The sequence below is a fragment of the Chironomus tepperi genome, unplaced genomic scaffold (genome assembly GCF_022539635.2).
Source record: "Chironomus tepperi strain 1889 unplaced genomic scaffold, CSIRO-AGI_Ctep_v1 contig_93, whole genome shotgun sequence".
NCBI lineage: Eukaryota > Metazoa > Arthropoda > Insecta > Diptera > Chironomidae > Chironomus > Chironomus tepperi.
This window is the reverse complement of record NW_027226215.1, coordinates 712268-737555: the sequence shown is the minus strand read 5'-3', so window position 1 is coordinate 737555 and position 25288 is coordinate 712268. Positions and strand designations below refer to the sequence as shown.

Sequence of the window (25288 nt, the reverse complement as noted above, 5' to 3'; positions counted from 1 at the left end):
AAATTTTAAAAGTAAGTTTAATGTTTTTAAGCTAAGAATCGATAAGTAAAGCTTAAAATCATTAAATTATGCAAAACAAACCTTCTTATAATAAACATTGGAAGTTATGAACAAACAATCCTAATGACATGCCAGTTGGTCATAAAAACTAATAAATTTGAGTTCAATTTTCTCAATGCATTACTTAGTAATATTGAGAATAGGTTTAACTCTCAAGCGTTAAGCAAAACTTGACGACCATAAATCTGAGTTCTAAAACTCCAGCAGACAATTAGCATGCTCGCATGGTACAAACAAAGAACGTAGACTTACGCCTTTTAATTCTTGACTAATTCAAGAATTCGTTTGAGAAGTTCGATAAAGATTTCGGAAATTTAAGTTTTTTAGAACATTAGACTTTCTAAAAAGTGAAGGAATTGATGAAAAACAGACTAAATGTTTCTTATAATCCCTAGAACTTATGTATGTCTAGTGATAAACTTGATGTCTGGAGAACTTATCATATATTGTCAAGTTTGAAACTAACTGACATTTTTCAAAATGTCGCAGATCTGAAATAACCCGAATGAACCAAAATATCTTAGAATCAGTCATCAACTGGACACTTACTTGTCCTCAACTAGTCATAATTCATTTTTGTCCACTCGAGTTACAAATTTTCCCAAAAGAGAATTATTAAAGTTTAAAAAATCCCCTTTTTAAGTCCATAATAATCCAAAACTGCATGCCTTCACACAAGCCATAATTTATTCAAAAAAATATATTTTTTTATGAATGGATTTCAAAGAAAAGAGATTCAAAGCTCCTCTGGGAGCATCCTTCCTTTAAGAAATATGACGACTTATTTTATAACAAAATCGATATTTCATAAGAAGGATGACACAGCGTAGGATGTCTATTATTTCTATCTATTTAACTTCAAAAAACAATTTCTTACGCTAAAGTGAAATTCATGAGTAGAGACTTATTGTGCATGACTTCACATTCCCAACAAAAATAGTTGAAACAATCACATTATCAAACCCAAAAAAAAAATTACGGAACTGATTTGGAGAGGGAAAAGATTTTTAGGTCACCTGACAATTGCGGTGTCTTTTATACTAGTAAAAAGTATATAGCTTCATCATTATGTGAAAATCAATCTTACAAAAAAACAAAAAAATGAATACAAATAAAAAAAACTGAAAAACCCCACCAGCTGGTAGAATTGGTCGCAATAAGAGAGTTTGATTGAAATGTAGAGGAATCGGATTAAAAATTTATAAATAATCGGCATTATAAAAAAAGAAGAAAGTTCTTTAAGTTTATCTCAGGTGATGATGACGATGGTAAACATCTATAAATAGGAAACGTGCTATACCGAGTGACACACATGAGGAAGTGTCCACCACGGAGCTTCTAATGGTTTGCTAAAGCACTTTTTTAACACTAAATGGAAGCCGACGTGGTTTGAAGTCCATATGACTGTCAAAAATCTATTTGACGCTCATGAGGTTGCCAAAAATCCATTTGGCGTCCATAAGACTGCTAAAATATTCAATTTGGCGTCCGTATGGCTAACAAAAATCAATTTAGCGACCATACAGCTGCAAAAAATCCATTGGACGTCCTAAAGGCTGCCAAAAACACGTTTGCAATCCATTTGGCTGCTAAAAATCCATTTGGCGTCAAAAAGGCTGCCAAAAATCCGTTTGGCGTTCATAAGGCTGTTAAAAATCCAATTGACGTCCATAAAGCTGCCAAATATCCGTTTAGTTTCCGTAAGGCTGCTAAAAATCTATTTGGCATCCATATGTCTGCCAAAAATAGGTTGCTTCCATTTGGTGTTGCTAAAAGAGCTTTATCACAGCTTTGAAAACTCCATGGTGTCCCCTTCTTCATTTGCATCACTCGGGTTATGGAAAGGATTATTCGAAAGCTGCCATAAAAGTTTTGCTTCACTCGTTTTTCGTCCAAAAAAAAAGAAAACAGAATTAAAAATAAAGATTTTTGCATATTTTTTTCAACCATCCATTCTTGCTGATGTCAAAGCATTAAGTTTAATTCTCGGAATAAAAATTGCTCGAACGATATTAAATTTGCAAAACGGACACACAGAATGTTGTTGGCATATTGTTACCTTTCTGTCCAATGTCACTAAAGGTATTCCACGAGGTGCACAAAACATTGAAAGCTAATTTTTTGTGTTTTAAAGCTTTAAAAGCTCATTTCTGGATGTCACATGATTTATTCATAATGCCGTCAATCAACAAATGCTTCGTTTTTGCTATCTTAGACCAAAAGATTCATTCATGACACCTTCACGTTCTTGCACGTCGGAAGCATTTTTGAAGCGTTTCCTTTGTATAATATTAAAAATGTAAGCTTTTGAATAATTTAACTTTAGCTGATATTTTTGCTTATTCTCGCAACATACATACATATCTTCCTATATTTAGTGTACAATTCATGCTAAAACATTTTTGATATCCTATGAGCATTATATGGAATTAGCATTAAATTCGATTATCGTGAATTATACAAAAGCTCTAGATAAAAGCTTCGTGGAAAAAGGATATGTTTGGAAGGCGGAAATTTGATATTTTTTGATATATTAAATTTACCTGCAATGTTAGTAAAAGGAATTTTGAGGAAATTTAATTTTCCAGATTTATGAGAAATTTTGAATTTCAACCTTAAAAGGTTTGCAAATTGAATTTTCTTTTTGGGCTAACTTCACTGAATTTGTAACGGTTTTTCCAAAATTTGAAAATTTTTGACTTTTTTTAGTACAATGAAATTTTCAAAAAATTGCAAATTTAAGTGATTTCTGCTTGTTCTGCAAGTTTTTGCCACATCAATATCATAACTTTGATGTCTAAAATTACAGAATTTCAGTCATTTGACAAGCAAAAACGCTTTAAAATCTTAAATATGTGAAAAAAAAATTGTAAACAAAGATCCAAAAATTCAAATTTCGAGCTTTTTTAACGGACAAAATTGCTCTCAACAAAGGAATTAACCTCTAGGGCTTACTTTTGCAAGCATAAATGAAGCCAAAAAATTGATTTTTCAACATAAAAAAGAACATCAAGAACATCCAATTTTGGCAGCAAAATTTTCCATTAAAATCGCCAGCCAACGCTTTATTTGTAAAGCCTCAGCCTTGAACTTTTGTTTAAAAAAAAATCTTTTTTTTTGCTAGAAAAATTCCATTCCATTACGAGATTTATTTCAACATATTCTCACATAAAATTCAACATATGTAATGAAATTTACATAAAAACAAACTACTTGGCAAGCTATGCGAATAATTCTTTCGTAAGAAGTGTGTTGTAAATTAAAATGAGAGCTTTTATTTCGATAAATAAAGACATGAATGTCAAGTGATTTATTCTTGTTTATAGAAGCTTATGAGAACAACCATACGTTTCAGTATTTTATTTTTATATATATATGTGTGTATGTTTTATAGCAGTGGTTGGCACCATGTGTGTCACGGCACAGTAGTGTTACATGAAGCGTAGATCAAAATTGTGTCGCGGCACATTAGGGTGACAAGAACTGCATGTGACACGAGCTTCATGTGATGGGGTTTCTATTGTGGTTTACCACCAAGGTGTGTTGCGACACACTAGTGTGACACGAAGCTTATGTCATATATGGTTTCGGTCGTGTCTTACCATCAAGGTGTGTCGCGACACACTAGTCATAGGTGTGTCATGGTACAGTAGTGTGACATGAACTGCATGTCATACGTGCTTTCGGTTGTGGATTATCACAAAGATGTGTCGCTGCAGACTAGTGTGACACTAACTGCATTGTGACATACCACCAAGGTGTGTCGCATCACACATGTTGCTCACCACTGCTCTATACAAAAATAAGAATAAAAGCTCTCGTGAATATATTTCTTTTTTTTCTATTATTATAATTGGCAAATGGAAATCGGATTAAATGTCATGTCAATATTCAGTTCCTCATTTCATTACTTTTTATATATATTCTCTCTCTCTCATTTTCTTAATATAAAAATGATACAATAGGATGGGAAGAAAAGTACCAAATAGACATACTGAGCTGCTTATTGTGAAAATTGACATTTTTTGACATCAATTAAATGTTTAAGAATTTCAATTTTTTCTAAGTGTAGTTTAGAGTTAAAACAAATATTTAATAAATATATAAAATTCTTGGGAAAATAAAGCAAAAACTTCTTCCCACGTAATCATCCCAATATTTTTAATAATAATTACGATAATATGATATGATAGTCCAGTGTTGTTCAAACTGTGTGTCGCGACACACTAGTGTGACGCTGTAACTTTTTTGAAATTCCATAAGCCGTATGCAATATGGTCGAGGCTTACCACTATGGTGTGCCGTGGCACATAAGGTTGAGCAACACTGTAATAGTCAGATGAAAAATTAAATTAAAAATCCACACACAGACACATACACACACAAAACAAAAGATGTATTGAATGTATTTTGAAAAATATATTATTAAATGATAAACTGATGATAATGAATTAATAATAATTATTACAGGAGACACTTTTTTGATGATATAAAGTTTAATGAAAAAAAAAATCTAAATTTGATATTTAATGATATTCAAAAGATAAAACAAAAAAAAATTGATTACAATTCGGCATAAACGCGTAAATATATCTCGTTTTTTACTATAAATCGTTTATAAGACAAAATTTGAATACTAAATGGAATAATAATAAATAAATAAATAATATTAATAATAAAATTGAGGCGTAAGAATGCACATTTTATATTTAAAAATACTTCCGAGATACGTGTGGAAGTTTAAGAATAGAAGAATGAAGAGATGAAATTATCCAGGAGGTGATAATTCTTTTTGGGATTTGATACTGAAATTAATGAGAATTTGCTTAAACTTACTATAACTACATCCATGTTGAATACAATATCATTCATATGTGTAGTCATTAGCTAGGTTGCCGCAACGTTGCGGAAATGTTGCGTAACATAATGACACCGTGACCCGTGATTTCTAATTCTGGAATTTTTATTAATTCAGTCCAAATCTGGAAGTCACACGACATAGAAAAGGCGAAGACTCTGGCCCCAGATTGGCGTAATTCTAACCTGAAACCGGATTTAACTGAATCTGACCTTAGGTTACAGGACCGTCAGAATGGCACTATACTGTTGAATTTTCTAGGCTATGAACCTTCTAGGAAATCTTTCAGAAACTAAAACCCGAGCAGCATAATAAGTTCGACACCGATACGTCACTTTATCAACGACAAGACTTGATGTGATTTTGATGGAACCATAACGGCTGGTTTTGACCCATTTTACGGCGATAAATGCAGTTTGTTGCATTGTGCCGCTCGAAAAATTTCACAAAAAATCAGAAAACCTTTACAAGCATAGCTATGCTATATATCATAAGCTAAAATTAGTAAAATTCGTTAATTGACGCAATTGCTCAATCATATGGAGTCTTAATAATTATAAATTATTTGAGTATCTATATTCAGACTCAAATTCATTTTACCAGCCCTCCTCCACAAAGGACATGATCTAATTTATAAATTGACGGTCACAAACATTAATCAATTAATTTTAGACTTGGCCTACATTTCACAACAGTAAGATGATCTAATATTTTAGATCTTAATCTTCAGATTAGCAAAAAAGCTCAAATGACAATTCTTAGATTATGTCAAATCATGAGTTATAATTCCAAAAAAAATTAATCTGAAGATTATTATGATGTGAAATTGGAATAAGTCGTAGGATGAAATAAGAATACTAAATCATGGCTGTCTAACTTGAAGACAACAAATGATATCAACTGTGTTTGTCAGATATTCCAATTAAAGCTGACTAAGCAGTTGCAGGAAATGAGTAAATTCATTAAATTGGATTGGAATAAGGTGTGTCTTAATGAAAAGATGCTTTATTTGATTTTAAAAATGAATTTGAATCTAAATTATTGTTGGATGGACAGGATTTAATTGGGATAGTTGTAAATCTAGTTCTAGGGACGATAAATCACATTCAGTCGACATTAGTCATCCTGAGAACTAGTCATACAACGGATCGAATAGAGCTCTTTCTATTCGGAACTTGATCATCTGTCCCAAAACAGAGAGGAATGCTTTAGAACTAAACAGCAACTGGTCAACAATTTGCCATTTACACTTGAGCGGCACAATGCATTTTTCATTTACCCTAAAAATTGGTCAGAAATTGGTCGTCACGGTGACGTCAGGACAACTTCGCGTCTTACCTATAATATGGTAACGCAACGTTGTCCAAGCATACACAGTGTGCTGTTCGGGTCAATAACAACAAAAACCTAAACTTGAGTACAATTTTCATCAATATCCATCAAATCCCCAAAATAATTATCACCTCAAATAAATATCCTTGAATAAAAAAAAAGAGAATATTTAGCGCCATTTGCATATCAGTTTGACGTAGTTTAAAGAACAAAAAAAAAATAATAAAACTTAATCTCTTATCGATGAATAATCCTCGTTAATTTTTTCACTGTTGTTAAACGTGCAATAAAACTACAAGAATAATTTTTCTATATCTAATAGTTGTTTCTAAGTGTTGAGAGAGAAATGAAAATGAAAAAAATAAATGATTTTTTTTACTTATTACGTTTTTGTTTAGTTTTTGGGCATAATAAGTAGCAGGACTTGATGTCGACTTGAAATTTGTATGGAATCGAGTTGACTTTCCATACAAAATCCGAGTCGACTTCGAGTTCTGAATTAAATTAGACTTGATTCTTCATTACATAGTCAATGTGCGGTTATGGACTTATTGACATCCATATCGATCTACTAGGTTCTAAATTGAAATGCAAAAGGTTGATTCTGAATGGTAATAATATTCTAGACAGATTTATAGCTCAATAGATAATACCTTTATTGATAAAACACAACTACATATACGCGTGTATAGTTTAAAAATATCAGAATAACAGAACGGAACTTCATGTTTATGCTTGGCTGTTAACATGATTATTTATATCCATAAACATTGTCGGAAAGACTCGTATTGTCTCATGGGACGAAGCTTATGACTGATAAATATGATATTAATTTTTATCAGATAAGACAATGACTGAAGTTCTGGGGCTGGGAATTCTTAGAATTTATCAAAAGCTGTCATGAATTTCATAGCTTAATCTTGAGAAATGTGAAAAGAGAATTGAAATTAAAGAGCTTAGAGACCATCAGAGCTTAACATTGGACATTTCTACCCGTGAAACCGCAAAAGGCAAAATAAATTGATATGCTTGCCTACAAATTTCTCGGAAATTATTGAAATTAATGTTTCACAGCATGCTTCTGTCCCATTTTCTCTGATTTACAATGCGAACGAGGTAATTTTTACTTCCATTTCTAACATTCCCTTTAAACAGTATCTGCTGTTGACCAATACACGCTTTTAAAATCAGGATACAAATTGTCATTAGTTAGAGAAACAGGAAATATCATAAAGTGGGAGTAAATATTGCCAATGGTATCTAAGCCTTCAGTATGACATCAGCAAGAGATGTTAAACATGTCATTTGACCTATTTATGTTGAAAATAACTGAAAGGCATTTTGCTTTTTTATAGTAATTATGAGATGTGATGCACTAAATGTCACATTTTGATATTTTCTGTTGAAATCAGCAAAAATGAAACAATCTGCTGATTGTTGAGCTAAAAATAGTATTAGAAATACTCATTTCTATTCATAGAATAAGGTTGAATATAAACTTTCAGGAAATGTTAACGTTCAGACAACTAGTTCAATGGTATTTGCATTTCAAATTAAATATATTGATTTAACTTACTCTAGTTTAGTTAAATTGCAATTGATTTAGTCTAATAATTAAATTAAAGTATTAAATGAAGTTTTTCTCAATTTAAAATGTAAACAAAACTAGAAGGGGAAGCAACTATGATGAAAGCAGGGGAAAAGCTAGTTAAATTCAAAAATATTTTGTCCGTTATGTTGTTCTTAATAGTTTATTTGAATATTTAAGTTGTAATTGTTAAAAGCAGAGTTGGTATTTGGATTTTTAGAGTCAAAACTCTCAAATTCCTGCCAACTTTGATCAAAAATTCTTAAAAATTAAAAGTTTTCTCCTCTAAAGGTTGCTAAATTCTACACAAAAATCAATGAAATTTGAAGCAATTTTCCGGGTAATGAAGAAGCAAAAGTCGAAAATTATGCCACAAAAATGATAAAAGAAAAGAAAAACCTTTGAAGAAAGGCAAAACATGAAAAACTTTTTGTTTATAACAAAAAAAAAATAATAATAATCATTACCTAATTCATGTGACAAAGCATTAATTAATTTTTATATACACAAATTTTTTTTATTGCTAATATATTCGTTGACGAAGCTGCTTATGGCATTTGACATAAAAAAAAAACTCCCTGTGGGATATTCACAGCCAGTCACACCAGATTATTTAATATGTTGTTTTATATATGCGAAAAATTACGATTTTTATAGATGACAAAAAATAAATAAAATTTATTACGAAAAATTTATTAATATTTTTCCCTTTAATTTCTAATTGAATGTTTAATGCTAATTTTAGACTTAAAGTATATTAAACAACAAAAAAAGGAGAATTAAAGTCACTTTCTTTGTACAACACATTAAACACACATGTTGATCTCTTGAATCCTTAAATGATGATGATTACGCTAAATAATGAAAATTCTACTTTAATATGAAAGAAAAATAAAAAAAAATTAATTAATAACACATTATAAGGAGGAAAAATCTACTATATACATATATCTGATGAAAGCAAATCTATAACAATAATTAAATGGATGAAAAAAAAGATGCATAAAAGTCACACATAAAAGCATATATATTTTATATATTTCAATGAAAAAATACAACTTAAAGTTACAAAGAAAGAAAAAAAAAATTACTACAAAAAAAAAAGATTTAAATTTAGGGTAGTTATAGGTTTTTTTCTTGATTTTTTTATTGAATTTGACAAAAAAAAATGAAAAACATTTAAAAATATGTGAATAAAGAATACGTAGAGCAAAAGAACACTTTTTAGTCATGTTTTACTCCAATCGTAAAATTCCTTTTCTTTTATTTGCTGTTCATATTTTTCATTTTGTTTTCCAGATGCCCGGGCAACATATTGTATGATGATATTTGACTTTTTTATTGTCTGCGGTTTTAGGCACATATGGTAAAGTCTTTAAAAGGAGAATTTGAATTGGAATAGAAGTTGGATTTTTTGGTGACAATTCTTATATTGTTGCTTATTTGGTTTTTTCAAATTTTTCAGATCTTCTCAAAAATGTTTGAGCTTCAAATCATTCTTTACGTTTTTCAATTTAAAATATAACTGCTACTTTTGACCGAAACCACACACGGCATTCGGTTCATGGCATTTCAAAATATATTTGGTGAGTTTACCGCCGCACTCAGGTTGTTCACCACTGTAATAAAACAAGAAAACCTATTACGATTCCAGAGTTGTTGAATTTGCTTACATACTTACTGTCATCGACATATTCCTATTTGCTTTGTTGCTAGCTCTGTCACCTAGTTTGTACAGATGCCATGTCCGTACGTTGAGGTGACATTCTTTCATCACTGTTCTTTGTCATGTAGCTTTTGGAGCTCCTGGACAAACTTACGACTCCCAGTTATTAGAATTAAACTTAAATTAAAAAAATTTAATAACCTCAATAATTTACTACTACTCCTTGTTCATCTACATACTCAACCAGCCACACGTCTAATCATTAGTATGCCTGCTTTCTGTCTGCCAAAAACTCCAAAACAACAAATCGAGAATGTTTCATGTTGAATTGTATTTTAGACTCAACATTTGTTTATTTCCATTTCATTTTATGTACATCCATATACAAGAAAATTATTGCCACTATAAAATAACAAGAAGATGGAAACACATCAAGATTTAGAATTTATGGTTACAAGTACTCACAAATATCAGATATTCTCGTCCATAATAGATAGACATCTGCAATAATAGATTGTTCAATTCCAATTTTTTTTGTTCATTTTATGTTGGTAAACAATTTATGTTTAAGTGTGTCACAGCTTTTTTTTTAGGAAAGGATAGAATACTGACATCCGATATATGTGTATGACATATATCCTTTTTTTTTTGAAACCATCGTTCAGCACGTTTGGCTTTTTTTAAAAAGGGGATTTTAATGATGTGTGTTGGATGGATATTGTGAAGGTTTATGTTTTATTGTATTTTGTTGTTTCGTGGAAGTCAAATGATATTTGATGGGCTTTGCTGGATTTCTGAGGATCTTTTTTCAAAGGTAAGTAACTTTTCGAAGGTTTTTGTGGGAATAGATTTTGTAGAAAAATGTTGACAATTTTATTATAGATTCTCTGCAATGAGTCGTAAAATGAAAAAGATTAAAGTCAACATCTTTAAAAAGTTGTTTGGATGTTAAGTAATACTATTACTATTAGAGTAGAAATCAGACATGGAATGGTCAGAAACTACAATATTGTAAAAATGATGACAGTTATATATGATGCTTCATTTCAGTGGGGGACAATCTGTGAGCTGCGGCACCAGTTCCAAGTGAGTCAATTTTATATCTACAGAATTCTCTATTGACCTGCGACAATATGCCTGCCAGTATGCCTTTTTGAAAGAGCGTACTGGGTCTTAGTTGATAATACAGTCTTGTTTATTTTAAGTTGTTCTATTTGAACAAGATGATTTTGAAAATAGTCTATTTCAAATCTTTCTATCCTTGTTTTGGCAGCCCCATAGCCACTCGACCGACAAAGTGCTTTGGACTTTCTCTATCCTTTAACGTACTTATCCCGGCACATACATAGCTCGATCGCCAGTGGTGTATTTAGCTGCCTCAAGAAATACCACGAGAATGACATTGTCACAAATGACACTTATCATTTATGTTCAGCTTCGGAGTCAGACTTTGGCTTCCCTAACTCACCTCAAATGGATGTTAAACTTAATTCCTTTACATTATTTTAACGGACAGATAAAATTAAAATTTTAGATTTGATTTTCGCAGAGATCGAAGTCGATCCGAATTTTAAATGGAGTCGAACTGACCTAATTCGACTTTTCAAAGTTTTCGAAATTAATTTCGAAACGAAGTGCATTTGCCCTGATCCATTTTCGAATTCAATTTCAATTTTAGGTTACTTTTTTTAAGGTCTAGGGATTCAGAAACATTCAATTCCAATTTTAAAATCAAAAGGTGTCCAAACCATTCAACTATTAAGAACTACATTTGAAAATCAATCAATTTACAACTTTCAAGTTTCAATCCTGAACTTGAAAGTTTAATTCCCTTTAAAAATCACATAACTTCAAAAAGTTCAAAATGTTAAAATTCAACCAATAAATTCCCATTTATTTCGCATTATTTAGGTCATAGTCCGTCCATAACTCACTCCCACCATAAACTATTTCCATTCATTCCATCTCCAACAAAGTGCTTTTATATTATTATTTCAAAACTAATCAATCACAACATCTGGACTCCATTTGCAATATATATGAAATAAAACTTTTTATTCTGTATCATCGTCCATCTTCCATAACGCTTATATTCATCTCTGCTGATAAAGTTTTTTGTGCTGTCTATAATCTTTATTCACGTTGTGAAGAATGAGTTTTTTTGCAAAGATTTTTAATCATCATCTGAATTATAATTCTGAAGGATGTTATTAAAGTTCAATATGCGAGAAGTAAAGTAAGTTGTGAAAATATTAAAATCTGTGATTAAGGGAAACATAAACTTTAGGGGATAACTGCATCTGATGTTGTTATTATATAAAGTTTCATATTGGGTATGGAATCTCGGTTAGTGGCACAGCAGTAGAACAATCTGCCTTAATCTCTGAATGTCAAATATTTTTAAATTTTTTTGCCTCTGTAATACTGAATTTCATTCAAATTTACTTCCTATACTCTGTTGAATTTAAATGGCATTAAATGAAGTTATATCATTGAAATGTATAAATTCTCATTTAGACTTGCATACTAAAATGGTCAATTGATGCTATTTATAGCCTTTTAGCTTTTTCTGTTCAGCATATTATGAGTTTATGTTGAAAGAAAGTTATTCTGATTTTATGAATATTTTTATTTAAGGGGTGGAAGCATTTTCAGTGAATATTGAAGTTCTGAGAAAAAGGACATGGAAGATGTTACAATGTGACATGGTGAATGTCACAAATGTGATATGGTGAATGCCACAGATGTGTCATGGTGAATGAAACAGAAGTGATATGGTGAATGTCACAGATGTGACATGGTGAATGCCTCAGATGTGACATGGTGAATGCCTCAGATGTGACATGGTGGTTGCCACAGATATGACCTGGAGGATGCCACAGATGCGACAAATATGATATGAAGGATGCCTCAGATATGACCTGGTGGATGCCACAAAAGTGACATGGTGAATATCGCAAATGTAACATGGTGAATGACTCAGATATGACTAGGTGGTTGCCACAGGTGTGACAAGGTGAATGCCACAGATGTGACATGGTGAATACCACAGATTTGACATGGTGGTTGCCACAAATGTGATATGGTGGTTGCCACAGATGTGACATGGTGAATGCCACAGATGTGGCATGATGAAAGCCTCAGAAGTGCCATGGTGCCACATATGTGACATAAGGGATGCCACAAATGTGACATGGTCAATGTCACAAATGTGACATGATCACACATGTGGCATGAATCTGCAATAATTTTATATTTCACAAGTGCCAACGGAAAAAAATTCATACAAATTTCAAATGAGTTGTTTGCAAGCTTAAATCGGCTTTGACCTCGCTCCAAGACATTAAACAAATTGCTAAGTAGATCAATCATTGTCATTCTAAAACCTAAATATTACATAAACAAGTTCTTGGAAGTGCTTAGCAAAAAAACAGTTAAGTGAATAAAAAGGATTAAAACTTTTTTCCCATCAATAAAAACATTACAACCCCCTTTGTCAACCCACATTATCCCAAGAATGTCATATGAATATAATGAAAGATAATAGACATAGCCCAACGAAAATATGGACAAATTGTCAATCTGCTATTCTTAAAAAATTTCCAAATGAAATTTGAATCTTTACTGACATCGAGTGCCTTCATTACGAAATATTTCTATTCAATTGTAAGATAAGGGAAGTAAAGGAAGAGTATTTTAGAAAATTCTAAGGAAATTGGAGTTTGGGGTGATTCAGATCATCGAACAAATGCAGGAAAAGAAAGTTGTTACACGTGCCCTTAAGCATAAAGCCTGTCTGAGATCATTAGATAATGAGAATGGAATATTTTACATTGCTGATTTGGATTCTATTATAATATTCAATGATGACGTTAGAACTGAACCGGATTGTTGGAGGTTTTGTGATTTTAATTGGAAATATGGGTGGAATTGCAAGAAGCTTTTTGATTTTTTGATAAGGCTGTTCTGAAGAATTCTATTGAAATTCTTATAGTACGTAGACTTCCAAATGTACTCGACCTTATGGTGTGACTATAGCGCATTCCTATTCTAGCGATCAGGATTTGTTCATCAAATTACTCGTTTGCCTATTTTGTCTTTGTCAATCCATTGTCTATAGAGTAAGGTTCAGTACGAATTTAGTCAATTTAGAGCTTACAAGAAATGGTACCAAGTCACTTCTAGAGATAATATTAAGATAAGATTATCATGAATTGTCAATAATAGTGAATTATCCAGTTTAATCATTTAAATTAAAGATTTTGTCAACTAACGTCCTTTAAAATTTCAAATTTTTCACGATCGAAAAAATCAATATATATATATGTGGTCATGCAGACAAACTTCGCCCCAAAATCGCCCCAAACAAAACTAACACTATCACATTTTTCCATTGTTCTCCGTGTAAAATACTAATGATGGTGTTAGTAAATTTCAAAAATTTAACGGTCACTTTTTCATATGACCACATATATATATATTGGAAAAAATTTCAAATTTCTGAAGTTCAAAATTTGAACTTACTAATCACGTGTTTTTGCTTATTAAATGAAAAATCATTAATTTTTGTTTTTAAAGTTAGTTTTACGCTTGAAGATCAATCGATATCGAAATAGCTTAATGGCAAAAAGCTAATGCTTCAAACTAGAGCTCTCTACGATGTCTGGTTGTCTAGATCTCGCACCTTACCCAAACATCCAACCAGTCAGCCAAACAAAGAGTAATATTAAGCGCTTTTACCTTCAAAAAGCTACACTACCAGGTGGAATGGAGTTGACCTAGATAATAGGAAATGATTATGATGCAAATAATGGAAAATTGAAATCTATGAATAAAATTCATTCTCCTTTCATTTACACTTACTCCCATAAATTATCTAAATAATTCGCAATTAAAATCAGTTACCATTTCTATATCCAAAAATTTACAAAAGGGATCTGTTGTTTTCGACTTATTTAATTAAATTTAATAAAAATAAAAATTAAAGCCTATAAAATCGATTAAATTTCATTACAAATTCGTATTTGAATGAGGATTAAACTTCCTTCTTTTTAAGAAGCTTTGCCATAAAATAAATTAATGTTGGGAAGTTATTATCAAAGAAACAAAAAAAAAGAATTGCTCATTAATGTGTGTTTTATGGATGCGATAAAAATCATATCTTTAATATTGAGTATATGTATACGATTCGATGATGATATTTAATGAGTTTTATGAGACTTTTTTAAGAGATTTTAAAAGAAAAGTTTGAGTTTTTGAACAGTTTGGATTGACTGATATGAATAATGGATGTGAATTTTATTTATATGCACATTAGAGTTGAATCTTTTCTGGGAGTTATAGATACTTCGACAAAAAGTTGAGTGACTGGAAAATAGATCGAAAATCTGAACCAGAACTTGATGTCGACTCGGATTATGTATGAAACAAGTTGACTCGACTTCATACAAAATTCAAGTCGACGTCGAACTCTGATATGAACAAAATCTTCATTTAGGATGAAATCAGTTCGAAATCCTTAAAGCTGAAATCAACTTAAATTTGCTTAGATTTACTGAAGACCGATTGAAACTTATATGAAATTGCATGCTGCACAAATGCCAGCAGTAAAAATTCTTCTTCTAAATCTTGAGTCGACTTCTAGGAAACCAAACCAAATTCAAGTTCGCTTCGACCGCTCGACTTTAGCTCAACAATCAATTGAGACGAATTGGATACAGATTTTTATGTCTGTTGAACTGTTAAAAGCATTTTAAATATTTTGATTAATCTTGATCTTTGAATTGTTCAATTGAACAAGTTCTGAACCTCGACCGTCTTCCTTTTCTATTTGTTATCGAAGCTAAATTGAATTCGCTCCAGTTTGTTAAGAACCGATTAAAATTTTTTTGGACTCTTATACTTCACAAGTGCTAGCAGAAAAAAATCCAATAATCGGATTTTAGTGAACCGGAGCAAACTCAATCAAACTTCGACGTCTGTCTAAGGAAGCAGACGAATTCGCGAAACTGTTCTGACAAGCATTACCGAACATTCTGTTCACAATAAACGGACTTATTATTAAATAACAACTAGTCCTGGGATTTACATCTAATCAATCTGGAGTTAAAGACGATCTATGACATTCGGTTTCCATTAGAATCCATTGGTTCTATCCATTTAGTGGAGTCTTAAAAAGTCCGTGCCAGAGCCTTCTTCATTTATGTCGCTCGGGATCATCAGCAAGTAACATAAAATGTTCAAGATATTCACCCAATATTCACATAACTAATCCTTAAAATACGCTTTAATCTCCAATAGAATTAAAACTCTTACAACTCGAGTTTCATTTTACGCAGCTTTTCCGCTTTCTTCTTATGTCTCTCAATTTAATTTAAATTTTTTCTTTCTCCATCTATACATCACCGCTCGGTGAATGAATTGGAAGCAGTAGAAGGAAAAGAATGAATAAAAAGAATCATCAAAGGAGAGAAAAAATAAAAAATTACAAATCCTTTTTTACTTTCAATAGCAGAAAGACTCATAAAAGCATCGTGTGATTATGCTGCACATCAAAAAGGAAGTAAAAGAAGTAAAATAAGTATAAAAAAATGTCAAAAAATAATTAAAATATAATTACAGTAACTGAAAATTGTTTGTGTGTGTTTTTTAAAGGAAGAAGGGCTGGTGAAGGCAGTTAAATTACATTTTTATGGTTTCTTATTCATCACCTCCCTCTCATCATCATCATCCTCTCCATAAAAGTTAAAATTCAATCAAACATTTTACAATATTACTTTTATACTTTTGAATTATTTATGGTATCAGAAAAAGACATTAAAGTTGATTCGAAGCAAATTGACCAGATGTCTTTTTCTCATCATCCTTGATATCACACTTGAGTGAGATTTCTGTTTTAAGCTTTTTCTTTCCTTTTGACGAAGAAATCGAAAGTAAGAGTCTGTAGTTATAATAATAAATAAACAAAAAAAAGTGGTGTCATCAAGGTTTTATCAGCTTTAAGTATGAGAAAGTTGGATGACTTATCATAAATTTTACACAAGATGAATGCTCGGGTCATCAAAGTCAAAGAATTGATTTTAACATCTTAAAGGATTCAACACTAGTGTATGAGCAATGTTTAAAGGAATTTGATTCCTGATGGCGTTTCTGCAGCATATCATTAAGAATGCAGGAGTAATGGAAATACAGAAAATGTACAATTTATGTATGGCACTTTGCCATATAGCCGAATAGCCCTCGATAGCTCAGTGGAAGGAACATGTGACATGAAATTGTAGGAGGTGAGTTCGAGTCCCACTCGGGATCAAGAGGCTTTCAGTTTATGATTAAATGCTACAAATCGTTTCGTAGCTTCCGAACGTTGCTGAAGATCTTTACAGATTTCCGATTTGTTACTTAGCCATTCGACCACACAGGTCTTCCTATCAAAAAAGTAAACATGCCTCCAGATTCCCCAGATTCCACTCTACTTCAAGACTTAAACTGTCAACTTCATTTAAACCAGAACTTGGATTTTGAGTAAAAAAGTCGACTCTGCTTCATATAATCCTTAGCGACACGCATGGACATATAACTGGACATCCACTTTAACATATATAAGCAATTGAATGAACTGAGCACTTGAATGATATGAAAATCGCAAATTCCCTCCAGTTATCAAATAAATTAAATCAATCGAATTTATCAAATAAAATCATGTCAACTTTAAGGTTATTTTTTTTGAAAGCTATTCTACTTTTAATCCAAAATGTCCAAAATAGAATGATATTAATCCAAAATAGATCCAAAATAATCCAATCTGTGCAACCTTTTGCTAAATTCCAAATTTAGACTTCAAATTATTTATGCATCAGGTCAGTTTTGATAGCGCATCATCAAATCCAGTGACCTTCATGCCTTGCTAGAATATTTCCTATTAATAAAATTTTTTGTGGGATTTATAAAGAAATAAAGAGATGAACAGTTGATAAAGGTTTTATAATGTAGTGAATTGATAAGCATTCACATGTTTTGTAGCTGTCAATCCTACATCGAAACATTTGGCTTCATTAATGATATGAGAATCTTGTTATACGGGTATTAGACAGGACTAAATTTTGGAAATATTCCCGAGCAGCACAACTATTTAGTGGACACAAATATGTTATAACTAGTTGGTAAGTTACTTACTTACTTACTTACTTCGCTGGTCGTACAGATCAATTGTGATCCATGACCTTCCACAGGAGTCTCCTGAAGCTGGCTCTATCGCTGTCAATTCCACTTGTCAATTTCCGATACCAAGTGCAATACTATCTCTATCGAGGTAAGTTAATATTCAGTTAATGACTAGTTCTAACGTCCACTCGAGATATTTTTGGTACCGCCACATTGCTGTATTTACGGAGACGATATCGTCACAGTTGGTTTGGACACTATTTTTGGACGATAAATGAGGCTAACCGCATTGTGCCGCTGGGGTTTATGAATAAAGTGACAATTGATTTATTCCATTTTGTATCGAGGTGAACTACAATAACATCCAAGACATAATCCGAGTTGACTCTTCCAAACACAATCCTAGTCGATTTTGTTGGAATGGGATATAACACTGGATAATGGACTCTAAACGGTATAACACTGGATAACACTGACTGGTAAGTCAGATACAGTAAATATATGATTTATGTATGACACTTTGCTATACAGTAGAATAGGCCCAATAGCTCAGTGCCAGTGCCAGGAGCATGCAACCGGAAATCGTTGGACGTGGGTTCGAATCCCACTCATGATCCGTTATTTGAAATTATACCTTATTCTGTTAGATCAGTGGTGGATGCAGTTCATTACATTTCCAAAAAATTTTGACAGTCACTAGAGTGCCTTGGTATACACGTTGCCCATCACTGTGAATTCTGTGTTTAGTTAAATCAACAGCCTTAAAGCTTTTAAGTATTCCATTAGATAGTTGTTTTGAGAATGTCTACAAATGTGTAGTTTTACATCTAAATCGTCAGTTCTTCTACTTATTCTCCTATCCTTTGCATCAACAAACATGCCTAAATGTCTAAAAATCTCTATTCCAATAAGAGCAGACTGCTTGGTGCCGTAAAAATGACGACGAGACACACTCACAAATAGCTGATAATTTCATTTTAGTGTCGCTATAGATATAAACTGTTGAAAATCTCTTTAATTATATGATTATGTTGATGGAAGATGAAGAATTGCCAAAAAGTTAATCAGATTATCTCTTCTGTCTTATCAGACAAATTAATAAATTCAAGATCAAGTGAGGAAAATGGTGAACATTTGTTGGGGTGGGAAAAAGGGATGGGGATGGGTATGAAAAATGCGAAAAAATACAAACGTGAAGGCATAAGCAAGACAGATACACAAAATCTTGTACATTTTATATGACTATGCTGTATTAAATAATGATTATTGTAGCAGTAAATATGGAATAATAGTCACAGCCTCTGTAATCCGTTAATTAAATATACTTAATTAATTAATCGCTTATCTATATTTCCTTCGATGTCACAGATTGGAGTGGTTTAGAAGTGACGTCCATTAGAATATTGACGTTCCAAAGTGTTTCATAGATGTTGTCGTTCCAAGGCGAAGGCCCATAGCCACATTTAGAGTTCGTCGGAAGCTGAATCTGTCTTTAGGTAACTTCTGCCAGTTTCTAATTCTCAGAACTTTTGCATCGTTGCCCACACAGTTTCATAGAACCGGCTATTAATAAATAACCTTTCAGGTTGTGCGAATCGAAGACCGTCGGTTCATAGTTAAGTCTGTTAAAATTCATTAGGTTCACTAGAATAACTTGTTCCAAAGACTAGACATTTAGACATTGGTCATTCTTCTTTATCCATACTATTTATTGTATCCTATCCTATTAAACTGCCTGGATAAATATTGCAAAACTTTAAATTTTCATTGTTTTTCAATTTAACTACAATTGCTTGTACGATACACGAAATCAAGGTTTTGAATAAATTTAGGCTGTCGATCTTCAATTGGCACATAACGTGATACACTTTCAGATCCGTTTCTATCAATATTTGATTCGTAAGGGTAATCTTGTAGCTGTCGTTCAGATTTTTCGTGCTACACGCTTCAAACTTCATGTATCTGACTCATTCCACAGTCCAACATTGTTCAGAACTTCAAATTCGTCTTTATCTCGAATATTAAGTAGCAGAGTTCGAAGTCGACACAAATTTTGTATGGAGTCGAGTCGAGTCGAGTTCTTTTAAGCAGTTGTATTATCTAAACTTCGAAAACATTACAAAATTTGGAAATTGGTAGGATTTGAACCTTGAACTGTTGAATTACCACATCAAATTTGTGTCATGCATATTTGTCGATTACCCAAACGAGGCATTTAACCATTTTAGAGTAGAGTATAATGTTGCGTATCGAATAATCAAAATTTGGCAAGGTTGGATTACAATGCGTGCGCCCTTGGCTTTCCACATGTGGAAGAGCTATTAGGCAAGAGATTAGCCTCTTTTGTAAGAATATGGATTTGATTCCGACCATATCAATCATTGCGGCGTCACGGTGGCGCAGAGATGCAAAACAGGTGCCTGTGACAGGCAAAAACTGTGCAAATTCTTGATAATTTGTATGGTTTTGTAATAAAAAACCCATTGAAATTATCAATAATTTGTACGGTTTTCGCCTGTCACAGACACCTGTTTTGCAACTCTGCGGTGGCGTTAGAGCAACATTGTGTCTTTACATTAATACGGCAATGTAGCGGTGCCCAAGCGAACATGTTTGCTTTTCTAAGTTACAGATATGACAACGATTCGCACAATATCCATGGCAATTTACTTACAGACATAACTACTTATATCACAAATTAGTTCAAATGCATAAACATCATAGCTGAACGACCCCCAAACTAAATAAATAAAGTCATTAATTTATGTTTCTCTTAGAGATGCTCTCATCTTCCCTTTTTATTGTTTTTTATCATTTATTTCATCATCTACAGTACAAAAGTTTCATTTATTTTTATTCGGTTCCTTAAACATAACACAACAATTCCTATCATAATTTAACGCTTGAAAATGGGTATAAAAAATATAATATGTAGGTCACATTTATATGTAAAATAGAGACAGCAACAAAATAAAAACAGCAGATAGAACTAGGAAGATGCTTTTTATAAAAATTAAGCGACACTGTCATAAATTTTAAACTTAATATCATAAACAGTACATGTGGGAATGTGTAAAGTTCGCGAGTGCAAGCCCTTCTCGCTTGCTCTCGTTTTTTTGTGGAGCAGGCATAAAACACACAGTTGAATCAGGAACATTGACTAACACTCGCGACCAAAAAGCAATGCTGTATTAATTTCAGTTTTTTGTTCACTTCCGCTTTAAAGTGCTACATAAATCTCATTTAAGTACTCTACAAACTTTTTTTTGCCAATGTGCATAAAACAGTCCTTAATAGCAATTCGTGGACCGAATATATAATTGACTTAAAAATTTCCCATACAAATAATAATTCGTAGTGTAACGGAGGAGCTTTATATGCTTTTTTTTTTGTGGATTTTGTAGTAATGTTCAGGTGGAATTTTTAGTGATCGGATTATGAGCTTTCAGGAATCGATTTTTATTTGAGTGACTGAAACTTATCAAAAATTTTCAGATTTATTATTCTGCGAACTTGAGGGTTGCATAAAATGATTTGAAAAAGACTTTGAAGTTGTTGTCAATGGCGTAACCAGGAAATTTTATGGAACGCAGGTCACTGTAAAATGGATCGAAATCTGCTATCTCGGTGTCATCAGGGCAACTTTGCTCCTTATTATTTAAATGCCGATGCAGCGCTGCCTAAGCGAACCTAGTGCGCTGTTCGGATGATTCGAATGATTCCTACGAAATTTCATTAAATTGTTTTGAAAGTTTACATCAAGCTTTAATAAACTCTAAGAAGTTCGAATTAAATTCATCCTGTAACCATCGTGACAAAGTTAATCCACATAAATGCGCTGCTTAATACGATTCATAAAAAACAAAGTTATTAACCAACAAACTTATCATTATGAAACATTTTGCACAATAACTCTTGAAAGCTCACAATAAAAATATAAAAGTAAAAAGTAATAAAACTAAGAAACTTTGATATGAAAAGTTTTTATAAAAACTTGGTACAAAAAAAATATTAAGTCTACAATTAACGACTTTACAATTACGATCATAAATACGACGAAGGTAAATTTAATTTCCTCATCAATTAAAAGTTTTGTATCTTCATTTATTGCACATTGAAGATTAATTTAGATTTTTTTTATCTCGAAATAACAAAATAAAGTACATAAAATTGCTTATTGCTGTGCCAATTTTGTGCATTATTTAACGAATTTTCTAAATTTAGTGCGGTTTTTATTGCAACATCTAAAATAAAAGTTTTATCGTTTTTTCGAATTTCATTATTCACATCTAGTATCATTTAATTGATTTAATTACTTAGAAACACACGTAAAAATTTTTCGAATTTAATTACGTTTAAAAATTGTTTTTTTGATTAACAAAATTTAGTTCCGCTGCGCTTTATCACTAAAAAATTTACTGTATTGGTATTGTAACATGTTGTGCTTATCTACTTTTGATTAAATTCAAATATTTGGAACCAGAAAAGGAATGAAGTTTATCATTTGATGTCTTTTGTTCGCATAAGGCATTAAGTTGGAATGTAGAATTAGATTTTACATGAATTACACATGCTTAAGTACCTTATTTTATCGAAAATATTGAAATTAACTGCAAGTTCAAAAATAAATGCATTTATAAGGGTTTGAACTTCGTGTGAACATTTGTATAGTTTTGAAATTAAAATAAACTTTTGGACAAGGTTTTGAACATAATTAAAGTTGTTGTAAGGTTTTGAATTGAACTTATATTAAACTGAACTTCTGAAACATTTGTATGGTTTTATTGTCAATTTAAAAACATTCATATGGTTTTGAATTTGATTTTTAAATGATATGCAGCCTTTTTAAGCTTGGTGAGGTCTATGAATATTTGCAGTGATTTCAACTTTGTTAACTCAATTTAATATTCATGACACTTCAACAAAACCACACATACTTCAGATTTAAAGCATTTAAAAATTTAATTTACGCATACTTGAAGAGTCTTCAATTAAATTCGAGTACTTTTGTATCAACTCTTTAAATTTCACAGACAATTATCATAACTTTTCTAAAAATCCAATATCCTTAATGCAAATTATTGAACATAACTTGATAAAAACAATGCCATGCATTTAAGCTTAATAATACAAAAAAAAATCATCTTCATTCCACTTCTGTTCCTTCACATTGAATTTTTCTCAATTTCGCTCGATTTAAATATTTAATTAATCATCATTGCTTTGTTCATCTGTTGCCACAAAACACGTCCTAATTTGTTCCTCGCAATTTTCATATCGTCTAAATTGAGGTAGATCAAAGTTCTCCTTTAACGCACAAACGCATGAGTATGTCTTTGAGTCTTGATTAAACAATTGAATCGGATATCCTGCCCAATCTCGATCAATTCCGCCTGATTGCTTTGTACACCAAAATCTTGTTCCCTTGTCTTTCTTGTATTCCATGTTGCATGGTGGAAATTCACGGTGGAAATTCTTTTCCTCTTCTTGTTGCTTTATGCCTTAAAATTAAAAAAATCAGAAAAAAGACAAAATATATGGCAAATGAAAATGATTGCTGGTTTGTATCAAGGGACATCAACCATGACTATGACGTTTAACTTTTAAATCTTATAATTTTTTTTGTTGTTGTCATGCCATAAAATCATCCACAAGACTTAATAACATTTTTGTCAACATACCAAATTGAATTTTTCTGTCAATTGACCAAAAATATTCCGTTGGATTTCCATCGACTTCATAGAAACTGTATAATATACACCAAAAATGAAGAGAAATGAACCATAAAATTATGTAAATAAGTCAAATGTATAGTAAGGAAATTTATTGTGCTAGGTCATGCTTGCATATACGTACCGACCAATCAATCGTCCAACAAAATCATAATTGTCAGCATAAAAGTCCCGCCATTTCTTCAGACTGACCAGCTCACTATTAAAAAAAAGTACATAAAGATGTTGCGTGATATAATTAACAATTTTTAAGTAGTCGCCAAAAAAATGTTAAGCAATTAAAACTTAAATGCGTGCATTACCTTGGCGATAAAGATAAGACATGATCAAGTCCAGTAGACTTGCCATTTTTGGCATCAAATTCGCCAGTTATGAAGGCTTTACTAGCATCAACTCCCACGAATGAATGATATGATTGTCCGGGTCCATAATGCTGGAAATGGATATTAATGTTAAGTTCAAGGATGTTTGAAATTTCTTATTAGTGCCAATGTCAGATCCACAATTCTTATAAGAAATCAGTCAGACACATAAAATTTCAAATGCCATGCTAACGTCAGTTCCAATTCATTGAACGTCAAAATTTGAACAGCAGACGATATAGCAAGCAGCACATTGTACAACACATAAACGTGTCATACCAAAAACTGCTTAAAAAGGCATTTTTTAAAGATTCGACTATTATACAAATATTATAGTTTTGTGGATTATGCAAAAACGGCAATAATATCGGTAATTCAATGTACGTCAATAAAGTAAAATTGACCAACCAACCTTTTCGCCGCGTGTGACATCGAATATTTCCCCCATGATCGCTAAATACAGTATTTTATTATCACCTGTGTAAAGACAGAGATTTAAATAATAAAGAGATGTTGTTAATTAAATATTTAGATCAGGTTTGCGACGATGGAATGAAGAAGAAGTAAAACTGAAGATAAAGTAAGTTATGCAACAATTTTTATGACCCGAAAATATATATAGGCACATTTTACTTTCTTTTTCACTTGTCCAGAATGTAATTTATGTGAAAGACATTCACCTTCTCCGTTATATTGCTTTAATTCCTCGGCAGTAAACATTGGAATCTTGTATTCTCCTTGATCCACAGACTTAACTGCTTGATCAGTTTCGGCATCATTAATGTAAAATTTTACGTATACTGCATATCCAATTGCAACAAGGATCACAACTAAATTGAACAATGCATAAGGCGGTGATCTATTTGACTTTTTAGTTGATTTATTATCAGCCGTGGTATTGTTTTCCTTTTGATGTTCCATGATTTCACAATTTAATTAAAATTATCACTTAGAAATGTTTGGAAGAACCGACAAAATTAAACGATAAATAAAAAATAAAAAAATCACTACACTTCACTTAACTAATATGTTGATATCATGATAGTTTTCGAGTAAATGAATTAAAATAGATTTAACAAAAATTGCTGCTTAACATTCAGTGTTTATCACCAATACAAATAAACGAGTTTTTTGTATGGCAACCCAATTTTCAAATTTTTGAAAGCCGTTATATTGGTTTGTAAATTTTTATTATATTTTCATGGTTTTCTCTAATTAAATTGCATCATTGATATTTAATCAATTTATTTAGTTAAATCATAAAGAAATCAACTAGTATTCATTGATTTTAATGGTGTAAATCAGTGAAAATTAGAAAGAATCTTAAGATCAAATAAGTGTGTTAGAAATACAGCTGCATAATTTCGAGTATGGATCTGATACTTTGGCAGCTTGATTTTCGGTAATATTAAGGCTTTTCAACTCAAAAAATGAATTCCTGCTCTTCATAAACTTGGAGTAATTTCATTCTTTCCTCATGTATTCCATTACATTAATATCAAATCAGTGACAAAATTTCAGCTCGAAATT

General features: G+C 31.7%; 1 protein-coding gene and 1 long non-coding RNA gene across 4 annotated transcripts; both read right to left on the bottom strand.

The window, feature by feature from the left end:
- Positions 1-8971: 8971 nt before the first annotated feature.
- Positions 8972-18968, bottom strand: LOC139086938 (uncharacterized). 3 transcript variants are annotated; one of them, XR_011544085.1, is made up of 5 exons: positions 17685-18968; positions 9970-10306; positions 9744-9906; positions 9520-9681; positions 8972-9457 (listed from the first exon to the last, which is right to left on the bottom strand). It is a non-coding gene; the product is annotated as an uncharacterized lncRNA (long non-coding RNA). The 3 variants fall into 3 exon arrangements; XR_011544084.1 differs by lacking the exon at positions 17685-18968 and adding an exon at positions 10470-14039 and having other exon boundaries at positions 9970-10391; XR_011544083.1 differs by lacking the exon at positions 17685-18968 and having other exon boundaries at positions 9970-14039.
- A 1457-nt stretch (positions 18969-20425) lies between these two features.
- LOC139087054 (neuferricin) lies at positions 20426-24858 on the bottom strand. The gene is made up of 6 exons (XM_070635748.1): positions 24439-24858; positions 24171-24235; positions 23699-23829; positions 23521-23595; positions 23346-23410; positions 20426-23165 (listed from the first exon to the last, which is right to left on the bottom strand). The coding sequence occupies exons 1-6, from the start codon at positions 24677-24679 to the stop codon at positions 22873-22875; spliced, it is 870 nt and encodes a 289-aa protein (XP_070491849.1). The 5' UTR covers positions 24680-24858; the 3' UTR covers positions 20426-22872.
- Positions 24859-25288: the final 430 nt, after the last annotated feature.

Excerpts from the sequence above, each read along its gene's own strand:
- LOC139087054 (XM_070635748.1), bottom strand. The coding sequence starts at position 24,679 with ATGGAACATCAAAAGGAAAACAATACCACGGCTGATAATAAATCAACT. Across the intron at positions 23,830-24,170 it reads ATGTCACACGCGGCGAAAAG|CATTATGGACCCGGACAATC; the intron begins GTTGGTTGGTCA and ends ATCCATTTCCAG. Across the intron at positions 23,411-23,520 it reads GTTGGACGATTGATTGGTCG|TTTCTATGAAGTCGATGGAA; the intron begins GTACGTATATGC and ends TATATTATACAG.